We start from the raw sequence: 21,276 nt of genomic DNA, 5'->3' as shown, positions 1-21,276 counted from the left end.
TAGCCAATATAGATGTCCTCTGAGAGACTCCATCCAGCAGGGTATCAGGAGAGATACTGGGATTCACAGAAGGACTCTGGATAAGTGCTGTGAGTTGTATGGAAGAGTTGGGTGATGGAAAGACAAAGGGATGGCTAGAGGGCAGGTTGTCAGGAGCTTCACAAGGAGACTGTCAAAGCTGGCGGATTTGGACCCAGAGGGGCCTGCACAAACTAATGCACCAACCAAGGACATTGCAAACAAAGAAACTAGACCCACTACCTGTTCAGATGTAGCCAAGAGATAGTTCATTCTCCATGTGGGAAGGTCGGGAAGACCAGGGGACTACCTCTGACAGGAACTGCAATTTGATCATTGCCCCTTGGCAGAGAGGTCCTGTGGGAATACAGAGGGAGGGAAAGCAGGATGTCCAGATGAGACCTAATAGGTTGTGGTCAGATGGTGGAGGAGGAGGACCTACCCTCTCAGATATCTAGAGGACGCAACTAGAGAAGAAGAGGGAGGGAGGGTGGGAACAGGAAGATAAGAGAAAGGGGATAACAATCAGGAGGTAATGTGAATAAATTATAATAAAAATTTTTAACTAAAAATGTTTAAAAAAATAAAAAACAAAAGAAGCATGAATGATATTTCTAAGAAGTCTGGCATACACACACACACACACACACACACACACACACACACACACCACAGTCACACACACACTCAGGAGTCTAAAGCTAAGAAATTGTGTTGTATATTCTCTCCTTGAACAGAGGTATAACAAGATGGAATAGGCTGACTATTTAATGAAATTATAGCAGAAAACTTGCCAGTCAACCCTAGAGGAAGAAGTAGATATCCAAACACAAGCAGTGAATAGATCTTCAAGTAATCATTGCCAAAGAAAAAAATTCCTCATCATATATCATAGTCAGGATGTCACAACTATAAGTGAAGAAATAATACTGAAAGCAAAATGAAAAAAACATCAACTGACTTACCAAGGCAGTTATATCAAAATTACCATAGACTTTCCATAAGCAACTAGAAAATCCATAATATCATAGAGGATAAATTACATAGATGTGAGTTAAGAATGCTATGTCATAAAAAGTTATCATTTAAAAATTAATGGACCAAGAAGAGACTTGATACCCTATGAACATATACAGGGGGAGGTAATCCCCCTCAGGAACAGTCATAGGGGAGGGGAATAAGGGGAAAATGGGAGGGAGGGAAGAATGGGAGGATACAAGGGATAGGATAACCATTGAGATGTAACAAGAATAAATTAAAAAAGGAGAAAAAATAAAAATTAATGGAGAAATAAAAACCTTTTAAGATAAATGAAAATTAAGAAAATTCTTTATAAGCAAGCCAATACCACGGAATTTTCTAATGGAATATTTTACATAAAGGAAGAAGAAAATAGCTTCTGTTGAGGGAAAACAAAGAAGTATGTACAGTCTATGTAAAAGCAAAACAAAACAGACAAACAAACTGGAGCCAGGAAAGAAACAACCATATCTAACACAGAACTCTAGAAAAATCCTTGAATCTAACATGGGAGAAGGAAAATAAACACAAATAATTCAGCAAACCTGAACACTTACAGGAAATATCAAACCACTTTCAATAACTGTGTGTGTAAATTTCCTCAACTCACCACTAAAACACATAGACCAAAGGATCTGATTAAAAACTGAGAATTGGGGCTAGAGTGTTGGCTGGGTTCTTTAGGAGCACTTGTTACTCTCTTGGAGACTGGATTCTTTTCCCAGAACCCACATGACAGCTCACAACCATCAGTAACTTTAGGCCTAGGAAATCTGATGCCCTCTTATGACCTCCATGGACACCAAACACACATATATGTAGTACTCATATTAATAGAAGAAACAGCTTAACATGAAGGTATATCAATTATAAACATTGATATGCCAAATATTAGAACTTCTGATTTTATAAAAACAAATGCTAAAAGACATTAAAGGCACATAAACCCTGATACAAAAATTATCTAATATCCTCCTCTCATATGCATAAAGAATACTCATAGGTAGAATATTCCTGCATCAATGGGACTTAACAGTTGTATACAGAATATTCTTCCCAAAAGATAGGGAATACATTTTTTTCTCAGCTATATATGGAACTTTCTCCAAAATCAATCATATCATAAGATCCAAATCATATGTCAACAACAAAACAATGAAACCGAAATGACTACCTGTGACCTATAAGATCACAATGGAATAAAGCCTGAAATCAGCAACAAAATAAAATATAGAGACTATTAAAAATATCTTGGAGACTACACAGTACATTTTTCCCAAACAGTGAAGCATGCAAAAAACAGGAGAAGGAATTTAAAATTTCTTAGATACAAATGCTAAGAAAAACAAAGCCTATCAGAACCTCTGGGATATAACCTAGGCTATGCTACAAGGAAACTTTATAATGATAAGATTCATATTTAAAAGATCTGAATAACATTAAATCAACAACCATATACCTCAAGTCTCTCAAACAATAACAAGTAGACATCCCAATCCCAGGAAATAACAGTAAATTATACCTAATTGGGAAAATTAGTTTTAAAAAAGAAAGACTAAAACAGTAATGCACAAGATTAACCAAAGAGTTGGTTCTTTTAAAAAACATTAATATTGAAAAACATTTTTAACAAATCTGACAGAAAGAAAGAAAGAAAGAAAGAAAGAAAGAAAGAAAGAAAGAAGAAAAAGATACAAGTTAACAAAATTAGAAATCAAAAGGGTGCCATTACACTTTTGGGAGTGGCTGACCAATAACTGGTTCAACTGGAGGCCAATGCCACAAGAGGGGGCCCATGCCTGACACTAACTGGATGGCCATGAATAAGAGGCTGGAGAATGGAGCCCTAGGGTAGAACCAAGCATAACTGGCCAAAGAAGGAGGAAGAGGAGAAGAGGAGGAAGGAGAGAAGGAGCAAGAAGATGAAGAGGAGGAGAAGGAGGAGGAGGAAAAGGAGGAGGAGAAACAGGAAGAGGAGGAAACAGAGGACAAGAAGAAGAACAATAAGAAGTCAATAAAATAGTTACTAATGATATTCAGCTATACTCAATAGACTGGATCCTAGGACAATCATTATCAGAGAGTCTTCATCCCGAAACTGATGGAAACAGATGCAGAGATCCACAGAAAAACATTAGGCAGATCTTAGGCAGCCTACAGAAAAGGGGAAGGAAGGATTATAGGAACCAGAGGGGTTAAAGACACCACAAGAACACTGCCGACAGAATGAACTAAGCAGGGCACATAGGGCTCACAGAGACTAAAGTGACAATCACAGAACCTGTAAGGATCTGAATTAAGTCTTCTGTGTATATGTGTAGCTTGGTGTGTTTGTGGGACTCCTAATAGTGATAGTGGGGATTGTATCTGAGTCTTTTGCATATTCTAGGGACCCTTCTTCTCCTATTGGGTTGCCTCTTAAAGCCTTGATATAAGGGTGTGTGCCTTGTCATAGTGTCTCTTGATATGTTTTGTTCAGTTGTTATTCTTGGAAGGCCTGCTTTTCTCAAGGAAAAGGGAGGAGGAGTGTATCTGGTAGAGAGGAATATCAAAAAAGGGACTTGGAGGAGCAGAGGCAGGGTAAATTGTGGTCAGGATGTGATATATGAAAGAAGAACAGATAGATAGATAGATAGATAGATAGATAGATAGATAGATAGATAGATAGATAGATAGACAGACAGATAGATGATCTATTCATACATACATAAAAAGAGTGTTGTTACAATAGGTTTCAATGAAATACATGACATTTCTAGGCATAACAATGAAACTTATGCTCTAAAAACCTGCATACCTCAAAATAAATTAATTCCTGAATGCATACCACCTGCCAAAATTAAAGCCAGAAGATATAAATAACAAGCAGACCCATTACAAGCAATGTGATAGAATTGTAACCAAGTCTCCCCTCAAAGAAAATCTCAGGACTGGATGGAATTATCCCAGTGAACTCTATCAAATTTCAAGAAAGATTTCATACCAATTCTTGCTAACTAGTTAGCAAAATTGAAAAAGAAGGAACACTGCCAAATTCATTCAAAGAAACCAGTATTATTCTGATACTAAAGCCAGGTAAAGACAAAACAAAGAAAGAAAACTGCAAACCACTTTCTTTGATGAACATAAAAGTAAAATTTCTCAACAAAAATACTCATAAAAACAAATCAAGGAACACATTAAGACTAATATATATTATAAGACTAGACAAAGTTCAATATGCCTTCTTGATGAAAGGTCATAAGGGCAAAGCTGGGGGCATCCCAATACCCTACCTCAAATTATACTACAAAGATAGAATGGTAAGACAGCCTTGCATAAAAACAGACAGGAAGACCAAGAGAATAGACTAGAAGACCCCAAGATCAACCTATAAAGCTATGCCACCACATTCTTGATCAATGAAACAAAAACACCCCTTTTAAATAAATGGTGCTTTAAAAAACTGTTTATTCACATGTAGAGGATTGAAATTAGATTCAGATATTTCATCTTGTGCAAAAATCTAATTGAAATTATGTCAAAAATCTTAATTCAAAAACTAAAATGCAGAAACTTCTAGAAAAGCATATGGCACGCTCTTCAAGACACTGGAGTACAGCCATTCTGAATCAGTGTAGTGAATTCTCAGAAAGTATATGTATGTGTGTATTATATATCATATATATTATATATCATATGCATCATACTAGCTAGCTATACCATTTCCCAGTGTACAGTGTACTACACATCCTACTTCATAGATAATACCTTGCTATGTTCGTTGCTGTTCTATTCTAAATACTAGGAAATGGAAACAGCCTAAATGTTCATCAATTGATTCATGGATAATGAAATTGTGGTACATATCCATAAAGAAATACTATTTAACTGTAAAGAAAAGTAAACTTGCAGGTAACTGTGTGGAACCAGAAAGTACTGATTGAAGCAACCTTGACACAGAAAGACAAATCCTTGGACTCACTGATGGACTTTGGATGCAGTGCTGAGAGTGGTATGGATCCCTACAAACAGACCATCAAGACAGGCAGATCTGGACCCAGGAGGCCTGCACAAACTGTTAAACCAACCATGGATAATGTATGCAGTAATCTTAGACCCCCTGTTCAGATACAGCCAATGGACAGCTCATTCTCCACGGTTGTGGGGAGAGCGATGACTGCCCCTGACATGAACTCTGGTGCCCCCGATTTGATCACTTTCCTTTGGTGGGAGAGCCGGTGTGCTCTCAGAGGAAGGGAAAGCAGGATATCTGGATGAGACCTAATAGGCTGTGGTTAAATGGTGAAAGAGGAGGTCCTCTTCTTTCAGAGGTCTTGGGGAAGAGAATAGAGTGGGGGGGAAAAAAGAGGGTGGAAACAGGCAGACACAAGTGAATGGATAAAATTAGCATGTAATCTGAATAAATTATAATAAATTTAATTTAAAAAATAAAGATAGTATCACTTCAAGAAATGTGAGGAAAGAGTAGTGCTAGAGAGGGGAATAGTGGGATACTAGCAATATGAAAGGGAAATGGGGGTTTAACTAGGTAGGATGGTCAACTCAAAAAGGAGAGGGAAGGAGGGGGACAAAGAACACTAAAGGTGTTTGAAAAGCCATAGGAACCATTATTTTATATTTATTTGAATTATACACACACACACACACACACAGTTGTGCATATATGCATCCATCTTTTATGCGTGTGTGTGTGTGTGTGTGTCTGTGTGTGTGTGTGTGTGTGTGTGTGTGTGTGTGTGTGTGTCTACTTTCAATGAAGTTAGCTACTTAGGGTAATAATCTTCCCCAAGAGCTATAGACTGATAAAAACCCCACTACCAGGCTTAAAACAAACACCTGCTTTATTGGTCAAGGAATTGCATGGACTCTCAAAACTATATGGTCTAATGACATGCTTTGATTTTCTTCTCGAAATTAAAGACAAATCCCTATTGCTGAAGACACCATATAGTTTGAATAAAAGACACAGAAAATATTAGCTGAATCCGACCTGAAAGCCTCCTCCATAAGGACTACCTTTTATAGTACCAGAAGATGATATGCAAACTTTCATCAACAGTCATGTTCAGATGTGATTCTTATGAAACACAACAATGACCAACATGGCAAGATATTTCTAAAGGTGAAGTAGTGGCACTTAAATATTAGAAGTAATCAATAGTTCTCTAAAGGAAAGTCAAGCCCACTCAACAATAAGGAAGCCACAACTTGTACTAGAAATCTAGCTAACTATTCATTGCTAGTGAGATCTTAGAGGAGAACATCATGTGCCAGTTTACTAAACTAGCATAATCTTAACAGCATTCTAATTGCTTACCCTTATGTCTGAAGATGAATGTAATACCACTTCTCATTTTAAAAAGCTTCCCTTTTCAGCAGACAGGAAACCACCACTGGTCAAATCATAGGGATCAACTGATCATGGGCTGCCAAGCCCCAGTGGATGCATCCACAATACACACACCCACACATAAGGCTTGGGAAATATCACTTAAGAGTGGGCCAAAGGATTGTAAGAGCCAAAGCCCCCAGGAAGTCTATTGTAAGGTTGTTTCTCCAAGAAATGGCAGGGAAGATTCAATCATGATACTTCAACAGTATGGCTGCCTACATAAGACATTAACCATGACACTAGTAGATATACCATCTCAGAAAGGGGAAATATGAGATTCATCCTGAGACAACAAACCATGGACAACTAATGACTGCTGAGAGAGGGAGAATTAGTCTTCTTCCCCAGGGAGGTGACCCCTAATTGCTTCTTCAGTACCAAGTGGTCATCACTGAAATCATGTACATAAAAACAACCCTGAGTAGATCAGCAAATTTATATATTTATACATTTATATGTACGTGTAACAATGATGATTAGAGAAAAAGAGACCAAAAATTTGAGAGGAAATGAAGAGAGAGAGGGAGAAAGTGGAGGAAGGCGCAAGGTAGAAGAATAAGGTAAATATATTTTGATTTTTAGTAATTGTGAGGGGAAAAGACATTGGGCAGTCAATAGCTTTCTTAGCAGAACATCAATAACACAGCAACTACCCAAGCATCAGCAGATGGAAAACAGGTCTTTGCATGGCAAAGGAAGCTATCATCAGACCACAGTCCACAGAATGGGAGACAATCTTTGCCAGCTACACTTCAGATAAGGGATAAATATCCATACTTTTTAAAGAATTGCAAATTTTACACACTAAGAAAATAAAATTGACAGACATGGTAGTTTTAACAGATCTCTCAGAAAGATATTCAAGAATCAGGATTCTCATCATTTTAACAGTTCAAGAGAAAAAACACTAATATGTCAGGGCTTTTGCAGATCAATTATTCCTGGGCTGGCGTTAGTGGTGTATGTAAAGAGCCTTCCTGGCATGACTTGCCAACTCCATGACTCCCACAAGACTTACTCCCTCATCTTCAACATTATCATATTTCTTTCCATGTTTTAGCTTCTTTCTACTTAACGTCTGGTCAGGTCTAGGTCTATTTTTTTTTTAGCTCCAGTTTTTCAGTCTTCCTCCTCCCACTTCCCTCTCCCAGCTCTGAGGTGAGGGATTTGACAAATATCTACCATTTAGACTCTCTATTCATGTAATGTCTGGCTGTGAGTCTCTGCATCTCTTCCCATCTGCTTCCAAAGGAAGCCTCACTGATGATGGCTGGATAAGACACTGACCTATGAGTACAGAAGAATAACATTAGGAGTCATCTTATTAATTTTTTTGACTAGTAGTGTTTGGTTTTACCCTAAGTCTCTAGGCTATCTAATTTCTTGTTCTTGGTTACTCAAGTAATGGCAGGCATGGGTTTCCTCTTGTGGATGCAGGCCTTAAGTCAAATAAGATGTTGGTTGGCTATTCTCACAAGTTCTATGCTACCATGCCCCAGAATATTTTGTAGGCAGGACAAATTGTAGGTCAAAAGTTTTATGGCTGGATTGATGTCTACATTTCTCTTGGTAGCCTGCAGAGTACTTTGCCTAAATAAAGAGACTAAAATGTAACAGTGAAGGCTCCATGAAGGTACCAGCTCAAATTCTCAATGTTCAACGAATTGTATAAATGTCATCCTAGGTAATGGGGCCCCTCTGTCAATTTGTGGAGAGCAGTCCTTTTTCTTAGCAGGAACAAGGATTCTTTGGGAATTTTCATGGGGCCCCCTTGGCCAACAACTCAGCTGAATGAAGCACAGTCATGACACAGGAAACCTCACCTAACGAGAGATGGCCAGTCTAGATTTCCTATCCCCCATTACTAGGAGTCCTCATTAGGATCATCTTTATACAGCCCAAGAAGTTTTCACTACATTGGGGTTCCACATGATGGCTCAAATGCCCCACCATCCTCCTTCTGGATGTCATACCACAAACTCTTTGTCTCTCTCTCCATCCCATCTACACCTGACCTAACACCTTCCTTCTGTCCCCATCTGCCCCCAGCACACCTCTGAAATCTATTCTATTTCCCCATCCCAAGAGAATTCATGCATCCCCACTAAGCTCCTCCTCTTTAATTAACCTCTCTGGATCTAAAGATTATAGGATGGGTATCATTCACTTTGTGTTGTTCTATTTGTTTCTATTTTATTGATTTCAGCCCTCAGTTTGATTATTTTTTACTGTCTACTCCCCTTGGGTGTGATTACTTCTTTTTGTTCTGGAACTTTCAGGTGTGCTGTTAAATTGCTGATATGTGTTCTTTCAATTTTTCCTCCCACTTAGAATCAGAACTCTCCTCTTAGACCCACTTTCATTGTGTCCCATAAGTTTGGGTATGCTTTGTGTTTATTTTCATTGAATTCTTGAAAGTGTTTAATTTCCTTCTTTATCTCTGTCATAACACATTTTTCATTCAATATGGAGTTGCCTCACTTCCATTAGTTTCCATTGTTTCTGCTATGGTTGATATCCAGCTATAACCTGTGGTGGTCTGATAAGGTGCAGGGTGTTATTTCAATTTTCTTGTATCTCTCGAGTCTTGCTTTGTTATTGAGTATGTGGTCAAATTTGGAAAAATTCCCATGAGATGCAGCTTTTGTGTTTGGGTAATGTGTTCTGTAAGTATCTGTTATGTCCATTTGGTTTATAATGTATATTAGCTCCAGTATGTCTCTGTTTAGTTTTTGTCTGGAGGACCTGTCCATCGGTGAAAGTGGGGTATTGAAGTCTCCCACTATCAGCGTGTGAGAGAGTGATTTAAGCTGTAGTTGTGATTCTTTTACAAACTTGTGTGCCCTTGTGTTTGGGGCATATATGTTAAAATTGACATGTTAACTGGGTAGATTTTCTCTTTGATAAGTATGTAGTATCTTCCCCTATCTCCTTTGATTAGTTTTAGTTTGAAGTCTATTTTGTTAGAGATTAAAAAGACTACGCCAGCTTGTTTCTTAGGTATATTTGCTTGGAATGTCTTTTTTTTTTCCAGTTCTTTACCCACGGATAATGTTTATCCTTGATGTTAAGGTATGTTTCTTGGATGCAGCAGAAGGAAAAATCCTGTTTTAGAATGAATATATTCTCTCAGTCTATGTCATTTTATTTTTCAATTGAGACCATTAATATTGAGAGACATCAATGACCAGTCTCGATGGTGGTGGCAGCGTTTTCGCATGTGTGAGTGTGTACGTGTACGTATGTGTGTGTATCATCTTTTGATTTTGCTTGTGTGAAATTATTTGTTTCTGATGTTTTTATGTCTATAGTTAACATCCTTATGTTCAAGTTTTCCTTCTAGCAGCTTCTGTATGGATGGATTTATAGAGAGATAGTTTAAATTTGGGTTTATAATGAAAGATATTATTTTCTCCATATATAGTGATTGAAGTTTTGCTGTTATAGAAGTCTGAGCTGGCATCTGTGGTCCCTTAGAGCATGTTTCTCAACCTGTAGGACATAGCCTCTTTGACATCACATATCAGATATCCTGCATATCAAATATTTATATTATAATTTTTAACAATAGTAAATATACAGTTTGAAATAGAAACTAAGTAATTTTATGGTTGAGGATCACCACAGCATGAGGAATTGTATTAAGTGGTCACAAAATTAGAAAAGTAGAGAAACACTGTCTTAGAAACTGTGCACATCTGTCCAGGCTCTTCTAACTCAAAAGTCTCCATTAAGAAGTCAGGTGTTGTTTTAACTGAGAATCTCAAATCATTCTACTTTACCAATGAATACTCAAGAGCCAGATATTCTCAAGAAAACCTGCTAGCTCAGAGAGGCAGAGAAAGCACCGAGCTGACCTTCCTACTCAGCTCACGTCCCAATGGAGAAGGCCCAAAAGACTTACCAGCTCAGCTGACAGCCCTGGAAGAAAAGATGAAAAAAACAAAGGCCAAAGGCTTGTTAGCTCAAAGCTCAAAAAGCCAAAGGCCAAGGAACTGAGGAGCAAAAGAGCTCTAGCTAAAATCTCAAGCCCAAAGAAGTGCCAAAGATCTCTTTTACTCCTACGTGCTGTCTTAAGTACCTCAACCCAAAGTCCTTCCTACTCTTTAATCCCTGTCAGCTGGTTTCTTCTGCCTCTTGTCCTATGGGTAGCTTTATTAAATCATGTGTACAGATAGCTCTTGGATTAAGGATGTGCATAAGGCTGGCTAAACCACGCCTTAATCATCTGCTTATAATAAACAGAGAGTTCTTGAATTAAAGATGTGTTAGGGCTTAACAACAAGAAACAAGGATTTTCAGTTCAATCTCAGGGATCACAATGGGATCAATGACATATTTTGACAGTTCACAATCTCAGAGATCAAATGTCTTACAACAAAGTGTGATTTCATAGGTCTGCCATTATATGTAACTTGTTCTTTTTCCCTTGAATCTTTTAATATTCCTTTCATGTTCTGTACATTTAGTGTTTGGAATATTATGTGGTGAGAAGGATTTCTTTTCTAGTCCAATCTATGAGGCATTCTGTTTGGTTTTTGTACCTTACAGTCACCTTCTTCTTTAGATTAGGAATTTTTTCCTCTAAGATTTTGATGAAAATATTTTCTGGCCCTTTGCCTGGTATTCTTCTCCTTCCCCCACCCTTATTATTCTTAGGTTTCATCTTTTCATAGTGTCTCAGATTTCCTGGATGTTTTCTGTCACAAATTTTTTAGATTTGTTTTTTGTTTTTTGTTTTTTTTTTCAAGATTTATTTATTTATTATTATGTGTACAGAGCTCTGCCTGCATGTACACCTGCAGGCCAGAGGAGGCATCAAATCACAATATAGATAGTTGTGAGCCACCATGTGGTTGCTGGGAATTGAACTCATGACCTCTGGAAGAACAGTCCGTGCTCTTAACCGCTGAGCCATCTCTCCAGCCCAAATTTTTTAGATTTTACATTTTCTTTGACTGAACATTTCTTCTGTCATATCTTCAATGTCTGAAAGTCGTCCATCTCTTGTATTCTGTTGGTGAAGCTTGCCTCTGTAGTTTCTGTTAAATTCCTAAATTTTTCACTTCCAGAATTCCATAAATATCTGTGTGTGTGTGTGTGTGTGTGTGTGTGTGTGTGTGTGTGTGTGTGTGTAAACAGAGAGAGAGAGAGAGAGAGAGAGAGAGAGAGAGAGAGAGAGAGAGAGAGAGTTTTATGGCTTCTGTTCCCATTTTCAGCTCTTAAAGTTTTTTTTCCTTCAACTAGTTATGTTTTCTTGGCTTTTTTAAAAAAGGAACTTATTTGTTTTCTTCAATTGTTTATGTTTTCTTCAATTGTTTATGTTTTCCTGAGTTTTTAAAAGAGACTTATTAATTTCTTCTTCAAGGACCTCTATCATCTTCATATAACTGCTTTTATTAGTTGTATTTTTGTGCTATATCTAAGCATCTGAGATTTGGACGAATACATGTCTAGGTACTGATTTCTGGGGTTGTCTTTTGGGGGTGGTTTTTTTTTCCTTTGTTTCTGTTTCCTCTCTGGATTTTCTGAGTGTGTGAGAGCTGTGGGTTGCCTGTTTCACTGCCCTTCTCAGTTCATGTGTTCACCAGGAATGCCTGCTGGTGTTAGAAGATAGGATTTGGAGTGAGTTGGTTGGGAATGTCTTTGTGATCTATTTGGGATGGGGCCAAAGAGAAAAGAGAGGTCACAGTGGGTTCCTGCTGCAGAGCAGGGATGTGCCTGGGAATCAGATATCAGGAACAGTAGGGGAGGTATAAATCTACCTTAGGCCTACTTGCTGCCCTGCAAGGAGGGGCCCTTGAGTATCAGGCTGTGCCTGCTGAGGTTGGGGTCTGGAACAAAGCAGTGAATAGGAGGAAGGCCATTTGGAGGGGATGGCCTGTGGTATTCACTGGAAATGTGGGTAGCGGGGAAGGAAGGTTGTAGCTGGTGTTCTGTTGCAGCACTAGGGGATGAGACTGGGGCATTGGATCTGGGGAAACAGAAAGAAAAGAGATGGTTTGCTAGTATCCTATCTCTGTTATATATACTTTTAAGTAAGTAAATATAAATAGTATGTTTCCTTATAGCTTTTTCAAATACCCTTAGTCTTAATTTTACCTATTTCTTCCCTATCCTTCTGCACTGGGTTCCTTGCCCCCTGCTTTTTTCCCATTCTCCCATTCATATTACCTGTATCCGGATATTACTCTCTCTATGCTCTCCCCACTGTCTCTTTTCACATTCCCGGGTTTTTTAGTTACTCCAGGCTATATTCTGATGCCTAAAGATTGGGAGCTTGGAGAAGCAAATTAGAGGAAATATATGTTGTATGTCTTTTCTGGCTCTTGGTACCTTAACTTAGTATCATCTTTTCTAGTTCCATCTATTTACCTAAAATTTTCATAACTTCATTTTTCTCTATAGGAGAATAGTATTCCATAGTGTATCTGTACCACATTTTCACTATCTATTTGTCGTTTGAAGGACATTTAGGCTATTTTCATTTCTTAGGCACTGTAAATAGAATGACGAAGAACATGGCTAAGGAGTAGGATGCTGAGTCCTTTGGACATATGCCAAGGAATGGTGTAACTGGAATTGTTCTTAGTTATTGTTGCTTTTTGACTTTTTTTCAATTCTGTAAATATTCTAGATATTAATCTTCTGTCAGATGTATACCTGACAAAGATTCTCTTCTATTGTGGGCTTTCTCTTTACTTCTTAGATTCATGGGTTCTACCTGTCAATTGGAAAACCATGTACTTTATATCTTACAGCACTAAAAGAAAGGATATCGAATGTTTCCATCATGGATACTGTATGAAGTATTAGGAGTTTGACAGAATTTAAATGTTATGAATGTATGCACGTGTTTAAGCATCACATAGTGTTTCATCACTAGTATGTAATTTTATGTTCTTATGTTAAAAGAGAATTTATAGATGAGTCTGAGAATGTGTAATAAATCATTAACACATTGTAGCTAAAGACACCATCAGCTGTTCACAGATTGTCTACATATCAACATTAACATGGTTTGCAGACAACTGCAGATAGCTATTAGAAATTTTTATAAAGAATAGGACTTCAGCTCCCCAAATCCATACAAGTTTGTTCTTCAAAAGAATCCTCTACCATCCAGAAAACAGCCGTTTAGTGTTTGCTCCAATACTCTTGTCCAGTACATTGTTTAATGTTTCTCTGTAATGTCACAGACATAGGATAAGTCATGGAGGCTTTGCTTGACAAAGTCCCAGAGACCTACAACTGTCCAACCTGATCGCTAGACATCTAGAACAGCTGTTGAGGCTTTGCTTGACAAAGTTCCAAAGATCTCCAGCTGATGACCAGTTCCCTTAATTATTATGTATGGTCCAGGTGTAATGTTGTTTAGAAATCTGCTATTTCTCCTAAAAACTGTTTTGTTTTGTTTTGTTTTGTTTTGTTTTGTTTTTCTCTTCATTTCTCAGCCCTAAGGAAAATCATACAGGGAGAACTTTTTCCCACGGAGAAGGTTGAAAGTGGGTATCTGGCCAAAGGCTTGAGACAATGGTAGAGTTTTTTGTTCTGACTGTGAGCACTCAAGCATGTTGGTCTGGTACTGGAAGTAGGGCAAGTTTTTTCTTTAGAGAACATTTAGCTTAAGCTATGTTGCTATGACCATCTTGTAACCACATTGGCTTTAGCCCGTGGAAATTTATGATTAAGCTGTCCCGTGTATTGTTTGAAAGTAATGATCAGGCCATGCTGACCATTGCTTGAAGTTGACTGATTTTTGTTGTATGCTTTGTTGTAGGTTACAGAACCTTTTGTATTTCCTTGTTACTCTGTTGATTTTTTTTTATTGCCCTAGTGATTGTAAAGATGAAAAACAAATCATGATGTCTGTAATGAAAAAATTGAACTTCATTTTAATAAAATACTAGGCTTGGCAAACAAGTAACAGACATCAGGAAGTAAGCTAGAGTGAGATGGAGAACAGCAAGAGCTGCGGATAGATGGGGAACAGCAAGCAAGAAGAGAAATAAAAGATGGATGACAAGGAGCAAGGAATCAGACAGACAGCAAGCAAGACCGAGATGGAGACAGAAGATAAGTTCTCCTGGGCTTTAAGACCTTCAGCTTGTACCATATATGCCTGAGTCTCCGAGTATTTCTTTTTCCTCCGTTCTTCATCTTCTCCTCAACAACTGGTTCTCTAGGTAGTTGTTCAATCAATGATTAGTTTCCCTGATTTCACTCTTGGTCCAAGTAAAAGGCCAATTCACGGATTAGTCACAGTTCGTAGAAGCCGGACAAAAGACGTAACTGTCCCCTCAGCAAGGCTGACCAGGAATCTTGCAAATTGAAGGATTACTTGACTCAGCTTTTAAAAGCAGGCCTTTAAAGCAGATTATACAGCAGCCTCTCCGAGAGACCACGCCCAGCAGGGGGCGGCGACCGCGGCAGCCTCGCCTTTGCCGTTTGCGCGTTGCGTTAGCGCGGGTCTCTTGGCCCTCTGCGCGGCCCGTCCCTCGGCTCCTGACTCCGGCCGAGGGCTGACGTGTCTGCGGTTTCCCGGTGTCGGTGTGAGCGAGGCAGTGATGGCGGACGCCTGGGAGGAGATACGGCGGCTGGCTGCTGACTTCCAGCGGGCGCAGTTTGCAGAGGCCGCGCAGAGGTGCAGGTCCCCTCCGGTGTGGAGCCGGCTTAGGCCAGGGACGCTGTCCCGTTCCCGCACTGCCTGCCGGGTCTCCGTGAGACCCCGGAGCCCGACTGCCGGTAGAGGCGCTCGCTGCCGGGCCCGGAGAGAGCTTGCAAAGATCCCAGTGCTGAGCGCAGCAAGTAGTCTGTCCCTCCTTTAAACCCTTTCTTACCTGCGGCCACAGATCCAAGCCAGAGCCACGCGCCATCTGTCATTTTTAGGGACTCACGGACCCTGACTTTTCTGCACTCCGCGAACCTTCGAAGGAGTGGCCAGAATAAACCGACTCCGCGCCCATGATTACAGATCATAGATATAATAAGAATAGATTTTTTTTTCTCCTTATAAACAAGTTCTTGTAGTATTTTATTTCTACTGGACCTGATAACACTAGGCCTTTGAGGGTGTTTTATAGCATTGACATACACATACTCAACACACCAAACAAACAACAAAGCCCAAACAGTCAGAAACCCAAGAAAACAAAATCTTGGGCAAGTAAGTGTGAGTAACTAATGGAAGTAATTATGGTTTTGCTAAGTCAGATGCCCTGCCTGTACACCAGCTGTAGCTGTCATACCACAGTCTGTGATTTTTTTTTTAAGAAAAGTTTGTTTTCATCTGAAAATTAAAGGCATAGCTGGTGTTTTCCTTCTTAAATTGTATGACCACGATTTTGATATTTAAAGACTGAAGAAGGAATTAGAAAATAACTTTAGAATCATAATACAGTGATATGTACGAATTAAGTAAATAATTCAAGTGAATGTAAACTTGCTTACTCTGGAGTTTCTTGATTAATCAACATCATTATACTAATAAAGGACAGATTTTGCAATATAAAAGTTACTAAAAATTTTGCTTTCATGTAGTTTTTTGTGGAACATTATCAAGATATTCTTAAACTTATGGTTTCTCTCAGGTTGTCAGAGCGGAACTGCATTGAGATTGTGAATAAATTAATATCTCAGAAACAGCTAGAGGTAGTTCATACACTTGATGGAAAAGAATATATCACTCCAGCCCAAATCAGTAAAGAAATGAGAGATGAGCTTCATGTCCGAGGTGGTAAGTAATTCCTTAGTGTTATGCTTTGTTTTTACTAGAGTGTTTGGAGGAAAAGTACTAAAATCATAACTAAATAATTATATGGATGGTATAGGGCATTCTCCTCAGCTGCTCCTTTTTCTTTCCCCATTGTGTTGAGAATCAGACTGGGGCACATGCTAGGCAAATACTAGCACTGTGCTCTAACCCTTCTCAATTGCTAGCCAGATAGTGAGCCTAAAATAGGTTCATGCACATTGACATGATCTTACAGGGTCACACAAACAGGATCTGAACTATTTCCATTTAACGATTACCAGGTTTTCTTCTTTCAAATTAAATGTACTGTATATCTGGATTTTTTAAAAAAAGTGTACTAACTTACTTCATGACCCAGGGGTAGGCACCTAGTTGCCAGTGATCACATAGTTAATTGTAAATGAGGAATAGAGATTTCATAAGATTGTAAGATTTCAAGTATTAAAGTTGCATTACTATTTTTTAAAAGTTTTGTAAATCAATAAACAGTAGCCTCAGGCTCATATTATATGAAGTGCAGTTTGTGCCATCAGTTATAAAATAATGCTTTTCTTTGTATTTTTAAACTTTGAACAATGTATTAAGAAGAGTGGGCACAATTTGGCTTAAATAGAAATAAAACTTCATTAGATGCTATTAGAGTATAACCTTGGCATTTTGTTTCTTATCTTCCTGCAGCGGTGCTTATAAAATATGAGCTGTGATTTGTAATAGTTAACTGACTCTTCCTGATAGACACTTACTTTTCAATTTCAAATAATGGAGAAATCACCTTAATTTAGTTGCAGATATTTCCTTAGGTCATTTTAGATGAGCTGAATTGTGAGAGTTGAGTGCCTCCCAGAAGTGTGTCCACCCTGTGTTAGCTGATGTCCATAATTGGTCACATGTGATAAAAAACAGCGTTGAGAACAGTATTGCCTGTGGCTTTAACCATGAAGGCTGAGTAGCTAGGGATTTGTGTCTAAATACCTCAGTTACAGTTACAGTGGCCCTATGCCCTTTGTAGGACTTGGACTGATCATCACTGTCTGTTAGAATTGACGCTTTTGGCTTTACGTCCGTGTAATTTATATTCCTGTCTTTTGTTCAAAGGTCGGGTAAACATTGTCGACTTACAACAGGTAAATTGATAGGTTTTGCTTCGATTTCCTAAAGTGTTCTAAATTTCTAATGCTATACATGTGTTCAGTTCCTTTCTAAGTATTCACCAATATTGCTGTCATAGTTGGGTTGGTATCTGTGAAGAAATAGCTGTGAATCCTTTGCTGATGCCTGGAGCTGATTTTTCTTGGTTGAGTTGTTCATTCTTTACAGATAAACTCAACAGTTATTACTTCATAAAATTTTAAGGTTTATATAATTCGGGGAGAAAAATCACTAGGCCTTCATATCTATTTTAGTATATAGAGAATAATAGAGAAATAGTAAAAAAAATATTTTCAAGATTTTATTATATATACAATGTTGTGTCTGCCTATATACTTGGATGCCAGAAGAGGACACCAGATCTCATTATAGATGGTTATGAGCCACCATTTGGTTGCTGGGATTTGAACTGTGGACCTCTGGAAGAGCAGCCAGTGCTCTTAATCTCTGAGCCATCTCTCCAGCTCCAAAATTTTAAAAAGCATATATGACCACCTTGGTCACTAGAAAATCTTATCTGAAGTGGCATGCTTTATGAAAATAGAGCTCACTGCTTAATATATAATAATAATAATTAATAACTTAATAAATAAAATAAATAAATAAAAATAAATAAAAACTTAATAATAAAAAGTTTTCCTGGAAAAACTGTAATTCTTCAGAACCCGAAAGTAAATAAATAAGCAATGAGGCTTCTTATTTCTATTTGACCGACACTTTGGCAGTATTTACTAGTTTGAAATATACATATATATGTTTTATATGTATCATAGACGTGTGTGTGTCTGTGTGTGTGTCTGTGTGTCTGCAGTGTTGCACTCTGTGACCCTGACTTGCCTAGACCTGGTTGTGTAGCCCACGCTGACGTTGAACTCCTGGCTGTCCTTATGCATGTTAGGATTGTAGGTGTTTGCCACCGTACTCAGTTCTCACTATTTTAAAACAATTCCAAATTTAGCTAAGAATGAGTATAAAAGTAAGAACTAGCGCCAACTTTATATAATTTCTGTCTACTTCTAGGTTATCAATGTGGATCTGACTCATATCGAAAATAGAGTCAGTGACATTATTAAATCAGAGAAAAATGTCCAGATGGTGTTGGGACAACTGATAGATGAGTAAGTGTAACGTTTTCAAGAACTTTCTTTCCTTCTTTGAAGTAGTGTTTACATTTGGGCCAGTCAGATCCAGTTAGGCTTTTTGTTTCAAGCTTGTGTGATACAGAATTTCATTATAAAAGTCATTCAATGTTAAAAGTAAGTACTAATTATGGGGAATACATATACATAATATAAATCTTAATTTTTCTTACTAAAGCAATAAAAAACATAACTTATTTTTTGTCGTGAATTAACTGAACTCAAAGCAAATGTGTTCTAAAACCATTAAGGTTAAATGACTATAAAAATTTCTATTGACGGGAAGGCTCAGCAGTTAAGAGCACTGGCTGCTCTTCCAGGGGACCTGGGTTCAATTCCTAGCACCTACATGACAGCTCACAACTGTCTGTAACTCCAGTTCCAGGGGATCCAATTTCCTTACATATGCAGGCAAAATACCAGCGTACATAAAATAAAAATAAATTAGTTTAAAAAAATCATTGACAGAAGAAACACTACCATTTTATTAACCTTATATTTAATTATATCCATGAACAAAAAATAAGCTTTAGAATCTGAGCAATAAATGATGCCCATTCGCACTCTGGTCATTATTTTGGAGCCTAATTTACTCAAACAGAAAAGCATAAAAGGGAAGAAATACAGAAGGAAAACATTTTTGATTTTTTTAAAAACTTTTCTTCAATGTTAGGAACTATCTGGATCGGTTATCAGAAGAGGTAAATGATAAATTGCAAGAAAGTGGTCAAGTAACCATCTCAGAACTGTGTAAAACCTATGACCTTCCTGGGGACTTTCTGACACAGGTACTTTTTTCCCTCAAATAGTGTAATAATTTTTTTTAAATCTTAGTTGGGTACGGGGGCAGGATTAGGTGTTTTTAAATAAGCTATAAGTGGATGCACCTCAAAGCCATGTATTTTGGGAGTATATCCTATTTGATGGCTTTGAAGAAACTGTTGGAAATGATTATAGTTATCCCAACCCCAAATCACAAGACACCTAAGAGCAGGATAAATTCTAGGACTGTCTTGATGCCACAGAAGCACATGTACCACAGGCGCATGGATGGGCTTAATACTTAGGGTCGCGCTGTTTAGAAACTAGCTAGGACATAGACAGTTTTGGTACAATTGGTAAATATTATAACAGAGAGGGGGTAAAGATGAGGGCTGCTGCTGAACATTTTTCAATGTAAACCACCTTCAGCAAAGGATTTTCTTACCCAGATGTCACTAGTACCATTTTTTTGTTGTCATGTTTCCTCCTCTGAACCCTGACTATGCCAGGAGAACAAAGAATCTCACATATTCTCTAACTTTAGGTATTTGTGTTGATACTAAATTTCAATATCATGACTGTAGTACAATAACAATGTTACCTAAAAACTGAAACTATATGTTGTTTGTGTTTTTAAAGTCATTTGTTTTTTAAGTCCTAAGTTTTTAAAGTTATAAAGTCATAGATGTTCATGAGCTGCAGTAGAAAACCCATAGGCTTTAGTGTGAGACAGACTGGATTTGAATCCTATCGATGACAGTTCTTAGCTAACTGACATTAAGAAAATTGTTGTTTCATCTGTATGGTATTGCAAGTGCCATATCTTTTGAGAAGGAATAACTGTATCCATTCTATAATCATCAATGAGATATCTAATGAAATGTTAGCACAAGGGTAGCACTAGAAACAGGAGTTTGTTTTTAATGTGCTGAAATAAAGAAGCAAACAAATGTCATTTTAACTGCTGCTTAATTATTGTACTATTACAGTGAATAGACACCATGAACAAAGCAATTCTTATTTTTAAAAAAAATATTTAATTGGGGGCTTACTTTCTATTTCTGAGAATTAATCCATTGTCATGTCAGGAAGAAGCATGGAAGCAGGCAGATAGGCAGGCATGGGACTGATCCACAGGTAGGCAGAGACAGACAGACGGATGATGGACATTGGCTTGGCTTGGACTTTTAAAGCCTCAAAGCCCATCTCCAGTGACACATCTCCTAATCCTTCCCAAAAAATTCTTTAACTGGGGACCAAGCATTCAAATATATGAGCCTGTGGGGGCCATTTTTCCTTCAAACTACCACCAATACCATTCACCATAAGAAAATCTAACTTTAGAAAGTTACCAAACCATTAAGTACATGAGACTAATTCATAGTATATATGTGCTCGCTCACCTGTACTAACAGAATAAACTTTCCTGGTAGTATTTAAAACATAACTTGGAGAATATCTGTGTCTTGCAAAGAATTTCTGGAGTCTAAGTCCTATTTTACCTGAATAACTAGAAAGCATAGAAAGTCAAGCTTAAAAATTATAAGGCTTAGACCAAATGGTTTCTTTCATAGCTGTGCCTCTGGATACTTGAGAGCTTCCAGCTCTATATTCTGAATATCACAAGTGTGTTTCTAAAGCTCATTACGTTTTTCTTTGTTGTAAAACTATCAAACCACCTTGAATGCTTCCACTTTTGGCTGAGGGTGGGGGTGGTGTTATCAAATATGTCCAGACCTATTTTAGATAGATTTGTGTTAGTATCCAAAGGTCCAAAGAGAGTCTTCTCTAAGACCCATCTTGCTATGTGTATGTTGAAAACCATTTATATCTAGAAAATTGGATAATCAATCATTTTTATTTTCCATTAGAAATAAATATTGTAAATAAGAGCCATTACTATAGTTAATCCTCTCTCAATTAACTAATAATAATCAATGATAATTATAGCTAATGCTTTTTGGTATGTTTCTTAACTCTAATATTGTAAATAAGAGCCATTACTATAGTTAATCCTCTCTCAATTAACTAATAATAAT

At 37.7% G+C, this 21,276-nt stretch overlaps 1 protein-coding gene across 2 annotated transcripts in view; it reads left to right on the top strand.

Moving 5' to 3' along the window:
* Nucleotides 1-14,919: 14,919 nt before the first annotated feature.
* Nucleotides 14,920-21,276, top strand: part of UFL1 (UFM1 specific ligase 1) — a 30,416-nt gene continuing 24,059 nt past the window's right edge. The window contains exons 1-5 of one of the 2 annotated variants that reach the window (XM_084799672.1): nucleotides 14,920-15,077; nucleotides 16,024-16,169; nucleotides 17,283-17,311; nucleotides 18,357-18,454; nucleotides 19,149-19,263. In XM_084799672.1, the coding sequence (XP_084655798.1) occupies nucleotides 15,001-15,077; nucleotides 16,024-16,169; nucleotides 17,283-17,311; nucleotides 18,357-18,454; nucleotides 19,149-19,263 (465 nt within the window). In that variant the 5' untranslated portion in view covers nucleotides 14,920-15,000. The other variant, XM_084799673.1, reaches the window with a different exon arrangement.

The sequence above is a fragment of the Acomys minous genome, assembly GCF_964271855.1.
Source record: "Acomys minous genome assembly, chromosome: 1".
Classification (NCBI taxonomy): Eukaryota; Metazoa; Chordata; class Mammalia; order Rodentia; family Muridae; genus Acomys; species Acomys minous.
This window is presented reverse-complemented; position numbering and strand designations above follow the sequence as displayed.